General features: G+C 53.0%; 4 protein-coding genes across 4 annotated transcripts; 2 read left to right on the plus strand and 2 right to left on the minus strand.

Moving 5' to 3' along the window:
* Positions 1-1,276: 1,276 nt before the first annotated feature.
* On the plus strand, positions 1,277-1,903 carry PG986_015158 (uncharacterized protein; the record flags this gene model as incomplete). Its single annotated transcript, XM_066851380.1, has 1 exon — positions 1,277-1,903. One exon carries the CDS (start codon positions 1,277-1,279, stop codon positions 1,901-1,903), a length of 627 nt encoding a protein of 208 aa, XP_066692469.1.
* Positions 1,904-3,978: 2,075 nt separating this feature from the next.
* On the plus strand, positions 3,979-5,826 carry PG986_015159 (uncharacterized protein; the record flags this gene model as incomplete). Its single annotated transcript, XM_066851381.1, has 1 exon — positions 3,979-5,826. The coding sequence occupies one exon, from the start codon at positions 3,979-3,981 to the stop codon at positions 5,824-5,826; it is 1,848 nt and encodes a 615-aa protein (XP_066692470.1).
* Positions 5,827-5,992: 166 nt separating this feature from the next.
* Positions 5,993-7,569, minus strand: PG986_015160 (kinase-like domain-containing protein; the record flags this gene model as incomplete). The annotated part of the gene is made up of 5 exons (XM_066851382.1): positions 5,993-6,401; positions 6,595-6,691; positions 6,751-6,861; positions 6,956-7,169; positions 7,264-7,569. 5 exons carry the CDS (start codon positions 7,567-7,569, stop codon positions 5,993-5,995), a joined length of 1,137 nt encoding a protein of 378 aa, XP_066692471.1.
* Positions 7,570-9,979: 2,410 nt separating this feature from the next.
* Positions 9,980-11,609, minus strand: PG986_015161 (uncharacterized protein; the record flags this gene model as incomplete). The annotated part of the gene is made up of 4 exons (XM_066851383.1): positions 9,980-10,021; positions 10,241-10,504; positions 10,637-11,319; positions 11,564-11,609. The coding sequence occupies 4 exons, from the start codon at positions 11,607-11,609 to the stop codon at positions 9,980-9,982; spliced, it is 1,035 nt and encodes a 344-aa protein (XP_066692472.1).
* Between the last annotated feature and the right edge of the window lie 394 nt (positions 11,610-12,003).

Below are 12,003 nucleotides of genomic sequence, written 5' to 3' on the forward strand. Positions count from 1 at the left end.
GGCCCAGCCTCCCAGCATCTGGAATGCTCTGCAATCGAGTCCCGTCCTACCCCAAGGCAATTTGGAGATGGATCATTGAATCATCTAGCGATTTCTCGATTGAGAGGTATTAAGTGCAAGTGTGAGTGACACAGCATTGGAGACAGAGCAGCGTCCTGCCGATTCGTGTTTGTTAGCAGTAGAATCCGTGCGTTTGAAGATCAGGCCAGGCAGACAGCGTCAAACATCATGTGCCACTTGTCGTCGACGCTGATTGATGGTCCCGATGGACCGAAAAAAAAAAGGTATGGGAAGACTGCATCCTTCGACTTTGATCAGATTCCTACCCGAAGAATGATATCCGAGAATTGCCCAACGTTGTGTTGTGTAGGTAGTCGCGTGAGGGAGCCAGAGAGGCGTTCGAGAAGCCCTGGGGCATGGACGGAAGAAGGCAAGTGGCGGACCCCTCTAGCGTCGGCGGCTTTTCCTTGTGTCCTCCCAAACGCGAGCACTTTATCAGCGTGCATACTTCCTTCTTACATGCACCACGCCCGCATGTATTCGCCAAAAAACACCAATGGGAATCGTATAAACCGCCATGCGTGCAACCTATCGTCAAGCTTCTCCCTCGAAGCCTTTTTGCATCTGCAGCCAGCACAGCAGCACGCCAGTCAATGAGAGACATTTGTTGTCAATCGCAGGCTCCACTTCCCTCCCATCATCGAGAGAGAGCAATGGATGGATGTTGGCTCCGCCGGCTGTGGATGCGACTCTGGGGTAAAGCTTCCTTTTCGCCTTCGATCGTCTCTCACTGAGTGTCTCTCCTTCTTCCGTCCGGCCCACGCGAGACAATCCCGACGTCGCCTCGCAGCTGTGTGTTTGGCGAGATGGGATGCGCGGATGAGTTGTAGCCCATGCATGTACGTACCCAGCACACACCCAACCTTCGGTAGGTTTGCATGGCCTTGTGCACGCACGCCTTGTTGGGGTTTGGGTACTGGAAACGAACGGGACGACAGAGATGATGTGATGCTACCACCATCTTGGGCTGACGATCTCCCGCACACAAAAAATGCCCCCATCCGCCCGCCCAGCCGGTGTGCCCACCTCCTGCTCCTGGGAACCGTTTTCTTTTTTTTCCCCTCTTCCCATCTTCGCTTCGGGGATTCCCATTATGCTGTCCATGGCATTCTCCTGTTAGTCAACTATGATTATTGTAATGCCCCATCGACAAAACTAATAAGCCCATCCCCTGCTACCCCTGTATCACCGCACATACATATAGCCACAGGTCACTATGTATCTCCCCCCACCACTCTCCTTCGCCGACCAAGCCGGCTCCGCAGCGGGGCCGCGCCAACTACACTTGGCCGGTCACAGCTACAGCGATGCACAAGATGCAGCAGTAGCAGCAGCAGTAGACACGAGGTGGACGCATGATGGCAAACACATGATATTACACCTCTGGGAATGGGCAGCAAGCCATATTACAAACTGGGTCAACTATGCATCATCAGCTTCCGGGACTTCGCTTGTTAGTGATGCCGCCACCAGCCACTACAACCAAAACCACAGCATTCCAAGTCTACTGCGGATGCGGAAGCGCGAGTCCTCCCAAGACCTCGACACCACCATCGGCGTCGTCGTCGGCGTGCTCGTCGGCGTCTTCGTCCTCGGTACCCTCGCCTTCTGCTATGCATACCGCAACACCATCCGGTTCAAGCGCAAGCAGAAGTTCCGACGACAGCGCCGCCGACATACGTCGGGCGGGTCCCACGGCTCCAAGAGCTCCAAGAGTTCCCGGAGCTCCGCAAGTAGCGCGGGTGGTGACGGCGGCGGCGGCGGCGGCGGCGGTGGCGACGGTGGCGGTGATGCTGAGGCGGCGCCGGCACCAGCAGCAGCAGCTCCCGCCGAAGGGGGTTGATCTGATGAAGATCGGCTGAGCTCGGCTTGGCTCGACTCAACTCGGCTTCCCGGTTGAAGACGACATGACCGCTTGCCAACTTGAAACATCTCCTTGTTTGTGATGATAATGTTTGATGATGTTCTATTCCCACTTGGTGACGAGTCACGTTTGTTTCTGTGGATTCCGCGGCATACTGGTCTTGGGTATTAGCATATGTATGAGAGGCGTAACACTTTGTATATTGGAAAGGAGCCTGCGAATGGACGTCCTGTGTGGTTTGATTATTTCATGTGGGCTACTGACATGTATGATATATGACTGTTTACGGCTAGGAAGTGGGCATGTGTGGATGCGTCTATAGGCTGGCAGGGTATTAGCCTCAATAAAACCCCTTGTGGACTAATAACTTGCTCCTTTGTCCTGTTCTTTGAAGAAGTGTTTCCTCTCTTCCAAATGATGGCAAGTTGGGCGGCGATTGCCACTCCTACAATATTATGTTCTCATAAGCCTAAGCCTTCTTCTAGAGGATTGAAGACTTAATATGAGCTAGAAGAATATCACTATTGGGGCAGGTCGGCTATATCGACATCTGAAATGAGCATCACACTAGATGAAAAGGGGCAATGGCGAGATTTCGAAACGGCTGCAATAGGTAATCGTTCATTTGAAACTTATTTTGATTGATCATCTTGATGTGGAAAAGAGAAAAGAGCTCAGGCCGTCCTATCACACATTTGCTTTCGGGAGTATTCCAAGCTTGGCACCACCTCTAAGCACGATCACGGTAGGTGTACTGAAATGACGAGGCACTGCCGCCATGTTTGCAGAGAGAAGTGGTGAAAATGCCGTGTCGGAAATGCCGTATCAAAGATGACATACTCCGAGCCACTATGCATGATACGTGGTACAAACCTGCCCTGAGCCACACTAAGCCTCCATATCGACATGTACTCGATTGACACTCGCCAATGCCAGGGTTTCGCACTCGGGTGGCAGTGCGCGTTCAACCCGTCAACTCGCTAGTTGATAAAATCTGCCTTGGCATAGCCTCATCGATTGATCACACTCCCATTATATACCACCCGATATGTGACATGGGTAAGTTGGAGGTAGCTGATTTGCTCGGAGAGACGGTGGGTGCCTGGCGTTCATCTTTTCTGCTCTATATCTGGCACTTGACTTACACAAAGCTCGAGAGACTTCCTGCTTTCACGTTCAACCTTTCATCCCTGGACATCGCCACTATTAGCGATTATAGTCAATCGGGCCTTCCATGAACGAGGCGCTGGGAGCAAACGTAGCTGCCCTTGAAAATGAGCGACCCCCGCAAGAGGTCGGCCCCCGCCCCAACGAGGGATCTCCAAGAGCTCCAGGAGTATTACAATCGCCTTAGGGACTACGACGCCATTCGTTTGGTCGTCATCAACCCGGGCGATTGGGAAGCGCCCATTTCATGCCACCTCGTACACGCGAAATTGAACGACAAGCCAGGCTATGTCGCCTTGTCCTATGCATGGGGTTCGCCCAAGGCTACGAAGCCGATCCTCGTTGACTATTTGTATTTGGGGGTACACCGCGCGACGTAAGACTTTCGTTATTACCGGCCTTGCTTGACCATTGAATCCAAGTTGATGAAGAATCCTCGGCGACAGACTCGTCCTTCAAGTGACGGTCAATCTCGAATCCGCACTGAGGCACTTAAGACGACCAGATAAGCCCTTAACCATCTGGATCGACGCTATAGTGAGTCGACACGCATCCCAGTTTGCTTTCGGCGATTAAGGAAATATTGAATAAACAAATCTGCCGGCTCCAAGGCCATCAACCAGCACGACCTTGCTGAGCGAAGTCGCCAGGTCAGCCTCATGCGCCGGATTTACCAACAATCATCGAGAACCATTGTGTGGCTTGGCGACGGCCTCTTTCATCGTACTACCGGCTCTTCGCGCCTTAAGCAACCCCCCGCTCAGAGCTACCTTTTACGGGGATAATCGGGATGACGAGGAAGTTGACGCGTTTCTCAGTCGATGGGGTGCCCCCAGCCCCGTCCAAAATATGCCCCTCTGGATGTTTTCTGCTTCGTTCGCCTGCTCATGCTGCAGGACCAGGCAGACTACAGTCTTACACGGCTACACTCATCGCACTTACTCGGGATCACAGAGGCCCTCCGTGTGATGCTGCTGAGTCAGTGGTGGTCTCGCATGTGGGTTTTCCAGGAGGTCATTGTCGCCTCGAGGGTCGATTTTCAGTACGCGGGGGTTGAAGCGCCACTAGAAATGTTCACCAACGCAGCAGCGTCATGCTTGCAAGACCCGAATTACGCAATGCCCCTCAAGTCGGATATAGCCGCCGTATTGCATCATTACGCCAAGGTCCTGGGTGACATCGCGTACTGGCGCGGCTTTTGGGGCGAGCAGCAGTCTACACGCCATCGGAGTAAGTCGAGCGAGCTCATCGCTCTCCTCCGCGCCACGGCCATGCGGAAGGCGTCGGACGACCGGGACAGGGTGTTCGCCCTCTTGGGGCTTTTCAATCTCCGAACGCCGCTCGTTCCCGACTACGAACAGTCGACGGCAAGGGTTTTCATGTCTGTCTCCTGGAACAGCATACAGGACACCCGGACACTCGAAGCCCTTTGCGGTGACCTGGGCCGTAAGAACAGGAGCGATTTGCCGTCCTGGACGGCGGACTGGAGTGCCATAGTCCACGACGGCGACAAGATGCGGATGAAGCTGTTAGGAAAGTACAAGGCCTGTGGAGACCAAATGGCCACAGCCATCTTGGACACAGGTAGATCCTTGGCTAACTTGATAGAAATAAATCAACAACTGGTCGGCCGGCTTTGGATACCGTCATGGGCAGAGGCGGTGTTCCAGACACTAGAAGCCTGGAAGCCTGCCTGGTCACGTCCGTTGTGGGAATCCACGGGTCCTTCCAACATCTATGGCGTTATACTTAGTCTCAATTCGCGCCTATTTGACACCTTTGACACTTTTTGTGTGCAGCAGGACATCAACCTGATATACGAACAGCCTAGCGGCGGGCGCTTGTGTGGACTCGCGAGGTCAGTGGGCACGGTTGACATAGTCAACGAACCGTTGTATGAACCAATCGGGCCTCATGCTGTCGTCCACACCATGGAGTGGATTGCGACCCATGCGGGTATCTCACAAGCGGCCATTACCGATATGAGGGATCTGGTTTTCGACATGAGGGGTTTGGTTTTCGACATGAAATATGTGGATGGTCAATATCATCGACTCGAGGACCTAGATCTGGACTCACTCTCTTGCTGGGTGGCAGAGCGCATTGTGCATGCCCGGAACGAAGGAGACCACCTGAAAATCGAAGACGACTTGGGTTTCGACTTAGTCTTTAGGACATTGGCTATCAGGCGGAAAGTGTTCAGAACAACTAGTGGCAGGGTAGGATGGGGCCCTCTTGATACACAACCAGGCGACGATATATATGTGCTTCCGGGCGGCAATACACCTTTCGTCATGCGCAGCGCATCAGACGAATATGGTGTCAAAGTACACCGTCTCGTGGGCGACTGTTTTCTCAACGGGGAAATGGATTACGTATTTCCCCCGTCGACACATTGGTGCCCGGATCCGAAGCATTCCGTCTTTCCGGCGGTATTCTGGAGTGAATGCAAAAATGATCTGATCAAGTACTTCAATGAGTCGGTAAAGAGGGCCGTGAACGCTGCGATGGAAACAACGCCGAAGCAGATGCGAGAGACCATGCCTGTACTGCAATACATCGACAAACCCGGGGTATTTGATGCGTGGATGGCCGAAGTGCTGGAATGGGCTTCCACGTACCAGCTTGCTAATAAGCTACCACTTCATTTGAGGGACCCGGAGAGCGCTCTTTGCACGGCGTTTCGTAACCTCGAGAAGATGCCGAAACCGGAAGGCCACATTACCATTGTCTAATCTCACCGCTGAAACCACGGGATAGATTGTTTTGGGATATATTGCTTTATGATTGCTTATATGATGCACGTCCATGATATTGTTCGCTCTTTCACCATTGAGATGTTACAAGAATATGGATATTTCATAATTAACCCCCCACGTGAAGAGCTTGCGCTCTCAACCATCAGCCAGACCCAGCATCCCTCAACAATAGCTGCAGAAGACCCGATATACTCTCATCCGTCTCCCTCGCCGGATTGCAATACCCGGCGCCCTCGCTCGCGTACCAGGCCGCATCCCTGACGCGGATCGCCTCCATGACAGCCTCGAACAGCTCGGCCAAGCCTGGCCTAGATCCCGAGCGGACCGCAAGACATCTGCAGACGAGAAGCCGTAGGTCGGGGTCGAGACGGGGGGCAGGGAATATTGCTTTTGTTGTTTCTGAGAGGGTGCGATAGCAACAGGCCCACAGCTTCGGATGTAATGGATGTTGCGTTCGCGGGCGTCGGGGGTTGGAACTCGGTCGTCTGCCGCCCGTCGTAGAGGTCGTTACGCTCCCAGGGGTTGAGAAGGGTGCAGAGTTCATGCATGAGCTGGTTGCGTTATCAGGGCATTAGCGTTTTGTTTGTCGGTGGCTCTTGGGGGAGTTATTCGTCACTCGCGTTGCCGATGTCTCGTATGTTCTGTTTGGTGGCATCGAAGTTGGCTCCCCTATGTACACATACTCGAGTCAGTCTTCTGATAACGTCCTACACAACACAACACCGACGCTGTAGCCTGTCATACTCATTCCCGCTCATCTTGCCCAGATCGATCATCTTGAGAACAGGGGTTATGTCGTGTTCCGGATACTCGGAGTCCGGTTCGAAGGGACCTATCATCACTGGAAACTTGTGAGCCTCGCCAGCCAGTCCCGAGAAGACATCAGCTGCTTCCTCGTACCATTCTCACTATGCAAGTCCCCGTGAGTGATCTTGAGAGGCGGTGTCTGCCGAGTTATCTCGAAAGCCCCATCCGGAGGACCGATGGGTTGCTCCGGCGGCCATGCCATCGCTATACACATCCTGACAACTACCAAGTAAGCAAGCCCGATCCACTCTTTCTTCATTACCGGCCGCTTGTAGTAGTTGGAGAGTTGCAAACTCACGGCACATGAAGAATCTCCACAGCATCCGGTTCGGCAAGTAATCTGTGTTCTCCGTCCTCGCTCTCCGGACGAGCCGGCGTAGCGTTCCGTGCTGTATCCACTCAATGAATATCCAGTTATCCACCCCGTGTCTTCGAAGCGGCGATCTTCGGCGGTTTAGAGGATCAGCGGGAACTTCCAGGATGTTCATGACATGCTTCGCCCATTGGAGGACCTGTATCCACGGTTCACAAGAAGACGTTAGTGAGTGTAACCCTCGTAATAGGGGGATAGGAGAGATAGGCCTGTCATCGGTTGGTCTCACCTACCTTCAGCCACTTCTTCTCATTCTCGATAGGATCCAAAGAGTTACTGCCGTTGTTACAAGGATTGACGTCATCTGCAGGGGTCTCTTCTCCTAACTCGTCCAAGTCTGCCCACTTCGGCGTCTTAAGCACGATGCGCTGGCATGCCTGGCTCCCCTTCTGGCCGCAGGTCGACTGCTGGACTCTCCATGCGATGGAGTCGGCGCCAGAGGCGATGGGACCTTCGAGCTGAAATCGTTGCCGAGTGTCGTTCTCAAAGTAACCGTGGAGGACTTGGTGTATCTCTCGCAACCCTTCATCCTCCTCCATGTCGTCGACGCACAAGCGGCTAACTTGGCATGGGATCTTCTCGGTCGAGACGCGGGGTACTCGGCGTTGCTTCTTCTCGTACGTATCCCTTTGTTCCTGTTGGAGAGCTCACTCCGGGGCTACGGATGGTCGACGTGCCGTTCGCGGGGAATAAAGAGCCTCATACGTGAACCGCCTTTGTTCGATCTCGGGGCCAAGTCCTGGCACTTGTTGGACGCCAAGCACGAAAAGTCCCTTCTATCTATGAGGTACAATAGTCAGCAGATGAGTCTTGCACGTAAGTAAGCAGCGAATGTTAATAAATACGGTACACTGGTAAGGACAACACGGAGAGCAGGCAGGGTAAACCTTTCCACTTGCATGGAAGTAGCAAAGCCCCGGTCACTTCCAATGAGACGGGCAAGAGGCCATCTGGCAGCAGCTACTGATGAAGCAATGGCCCCGGATAACTGTTGTTCTGTTCAGGTGTCCAAATTCAGTGCTTGTGCTTGGGTTCAAAGTTCCGATACCAATAATATGCAGGAGTTTCTAGCCAGTTTCAAGAGAAGGCTTGAGTAAAGGGAGTGATATGGTCTACAAGCCAAACTGGGAGGGAGAACAGCTTGTACGAAAATAGCCGAAGCCCTTTCCGTCGTGATCGAAAGACGAAAACGACAGGGCAGTGCTCGCTGACTACGAATGACATTTTGCAACTAACTCCCAACACAGAAAAACAAACATACAGCGAAATCTCAATGTCATGGTAACTCTCAATTTGTGTTGATCGATTCGATCTCCTTGAATTTCTGCTCGCGGATGGTTGATTTTAACTGCAGCTTCCCGTGAAATATGTTCCATGTTGATACCCCCTGTTAGGCAGCACTTGCCGGTGCCATTCCGCATCAAGTCGGCGGTCTCTGTTGTACCAACACTGCCCAGTCAACAATCCGATCCAGCCTGCTCCCACTAGATCATCGTACCTAAGCAAATGCTACTGCTTGCTGGTACTGCCTTGTACCCCACGTGACCCCCCTCAACGCCCCACCGTTCATGTGTAAGTCCCAAGCTCAACCGCCCCCGTACGTACGTACCTACTGACTTCACCGGAACGTTGAAACTAATTACAAGTTCCAAGCCGTATGGCAAGTTGATAGACCAAAGTACCCCGTAATAGGCCAGTAGTTTCCGTCCTCGCGGCTTCCAATTCATCGTACTTGCCCAGTGACCGTACCTGCCTCTATCTATCTACCTAGGAGGGCTTACCTCCACCCTCACGATGGCCCCGAGGGCCTGGAGCAAGTCCCACAAGTAGCCGTTCCAAACCATTGCTGGAAATTCGAGGTTCGAGGTCCACACGGGCCGTACCTGCTGTATCTCTAGGGAGCTCGGGCCACCGCCAAAAATAGAAGCTGTATTCACGGTTCGGTCACGCCTTGCCATGCCTGTCCTTCTGTAGAAACTCCAACAACTCCAACAATGGGATATATAGACATACAGGCGCTGTAGAAACCTGCCTTTAGCCGTCCTCGACCTTTGTATTAGTGACCTCGACCTATCCCGATGGCAAAGAGCCCGCAAGAGCCGGTGGTGGGGACAGGCAGGTTGCAACAAGGGGGAGCTCTGATTCACTGAAGCCGTCACAGCTCCTCAAGCAACCTCAACTTTAAACTGCGATATATGACCGCACATGGGACGTGATAACCTGTATTTAGCCGAGAGCGATCTTGATATTGGTCTTCTCGCCCGATTCCGACCTCGAAGAGCCGCAAAGAGTCGGTGTTGCGGTGTGCAGCAGTGTTTCTAGATTGTTAAATAGCTCCTCGACTTACATGATGAGCTTGGTGGTTTTGTTCCGATTGTTTGGCTCCATTTTGCAGTAATTACTGCTTGTGTTAGTGCAGTAGCTAGGTAGATCAGATCAGTAGAGGCGTGCTCTGGTGATTCGGAGCTGTTCCGTAGGCCATAAAATCCCCCCAGAGCTTCCCCTTCCCTTCCCTTTCCTTCCACAACAACAACCTCGCAGATTTCTTTTTTACAACACCAAAAAGTAAGTTTTCCTGCCCGTTTCTTATATACGTCCTCACACACTCGAATTCGTTTCTCCTATGGCCGAATATCGTTTTATTGGCGATCGAATCTTATTTCTTTCGCGGCCGCCCCTTGATCGGAGAGACTCCCACATCATCACCAAGGGCTTTGGCACCGAGTTATCCAACAGGATGCTTCCCTTGACATGTCCTCCGCTGCCTCCTTCTGCCTCCCTCTGTCTCTCTCTGCCTCTCTGTCTCTCCCCTGGCTCTCCCATGCTTCATCGCAAGTGTTGGGCAATGCCACTGTCTGATATTTCCCTTTCTCACTACCTACGTCCAAGCCTGGTGGTTAGATTTCGTTTCATGTAGTGAATACAAGCCTGCCATGTTCCCATATCTCGCTAGCTAGCGACTTCCAAATCGGGTGGCCAGATCTTTTTTTCCTGTCACAGTGAATCCAAGCACACACCATTTCCTCTTTCGTTTTTCCTTCTGTCTTTTGCGTTCTACTCAGTCACCGACAATCAACAACAGAAATCCCGCGCGCCCAAGCTTCCAAGATGAGCGTAAGTTATCCCGCTTTTCCTACTACAACGATCCCTTCTATTTATTTTTCCTCTGTCCGAATAATGTCCAAGAACACCCTCTTCGGCGCTGCTAACCATCATGGGCAGACCCCCAACAACATGACGTCCCCCATGACTGGCCCTGAGCTGTTCGCGCAGACCCAGGCCAAAATCAAACACCTCTTCGAGCGCCCGCTCATTAACAACATGGTCGCCCGATACAGCGCCATGTCCGCTAGCCTGAAGGAGCTGGGTTGCAAACTTGACAAGTTCCCTGAGGTCGTCGACATCACCGACCGCGATATCCAGAAGCACGCCACCGAACTCATCATCCAGATGGACAAGGTTCGCGAGGCTGTCCTGTCACTGTCGCCTGACGATGCCGACCGCGTCTTTGAGGTAAGTCTCATTCATCTCGCTATTTATTAATCAATTCACAGACGCACACAACCAAGATCGTTCGCTAACTGTAACAATTACTACCAGGCCTACGACATGCTCAAGGACCAGTGGCTGATCATCACGGACCTGCCCAAGCCCGGCCCGCGCGGCACCGTTGACTATGCCACCCCCCTTAACAGCGCCACCGACGAGCAGCCTGTCGAGGGCGGCGTCAAGGTGACATCGATCAAGTGGGCCGATAAGCAGCTGGCTATTCCGACTTTCCAGATGTATTCGGTCGTCACGCGTGGCAAGGTTAAGCAGAATGTCATCATCGCCGGCTGCACCCTCCACGAGCGCGACGAAGCTCGCCGACAGCTCCGCTACGATTCCATATTCGGCGCTGTCATCAAGGAAGCCGAGATGCTCGGCGAGATCGGCCAGCTGCCCGGCGCTGCCTCTGTCTTCTCTCCTGCCCCTGCTGTCGTCGACGGCAACTTCATCGAGCAGCCTGATGGTAGTGTCGGCTTCAAGCCGGAATACTTGGATCACATGAACACTTTCACCCCCCAGCCGCTGGAGTCCATCCCCGAGAAGGAGGAGCCGGCTGCCGACACCACCGATGCCTTTGCCTCTGCCTCGTCCACGTTCGTCATCACGCGCCAGCTGGGAGGTACCGCCGCCAAGGACATGGCCGTCCCCCGCCCGTACGATCCCGATGAGGATGAGGACCTGGTCTTCCTGGACCTGGACCTGGACCTGGAGGAGGAGGATGCTGTTGACGCCGAAGATGACTATGTCGTCATCTAATACGGAAAAGACTGGGATGACGGGACAACTGGTTATTCCAATGGCTTCAAAGGTTGACGAATGACGATTATGATGACGATGGAACGAACGCGCTTACTGCATGCGCTTTAAATTGCGGGTCCTGGATGGTAGTTGAACCAACCAGGATAATGAGATCAATGAGGACACTTGACACTTGACTAAGCTATTATTCCGTTGTCTCTGTGTGTGAATGTCTGTGAATGATACCGCGTGATTCCGACGGGATAACTGCTGGAGTAGCCAAGGAGTCCATTGGGGACGTGATAAACAGCCGTTGGGTTCAGTGGCAGCGGAATAACAGGTTGTGGGCTAATCATCTATCCATGGGATAGCTGGTTGGGCAATGGGGTAGTCAGGCGACGGGCTGTCAGTTGAATAGCTGGTGGCGACGTAGCTTGCCTGGGACAACGACTGCTGGAGGGCTTTCAAGCCGACCAAGTCACAAGAGAGTCGGAAATAAGTCAGAAGACGATTCGCCTGCAGGCATTTGGAGTGCACGACAGCAGCCTGTCATGATATTAACATGTCGGGCCAGATAGGATGACTGATTGTTGCCCAGATGGCCATAACACTGCACTGTCTGTGTATCTATCATCTGTGGCTGCTAACTTGCCACATATTTGCACGGCTTTTAGGCTGTGTAGCTC

This window comes from Apiospora aurea, assembly GCF_038362705.1.
Source record: "Apiospora aurea strain CBS 24483 chromosome Unknown utg000011l_segment0_segment0, whole genome shotgun sequence".
Taxonomy (NCBI): Eukaryota; Fungi; Ascomycota; class Sordariomycetes; order Amphisphaeriales; family Apiosporaceae; genus Apiospora; species Apiospora aurea.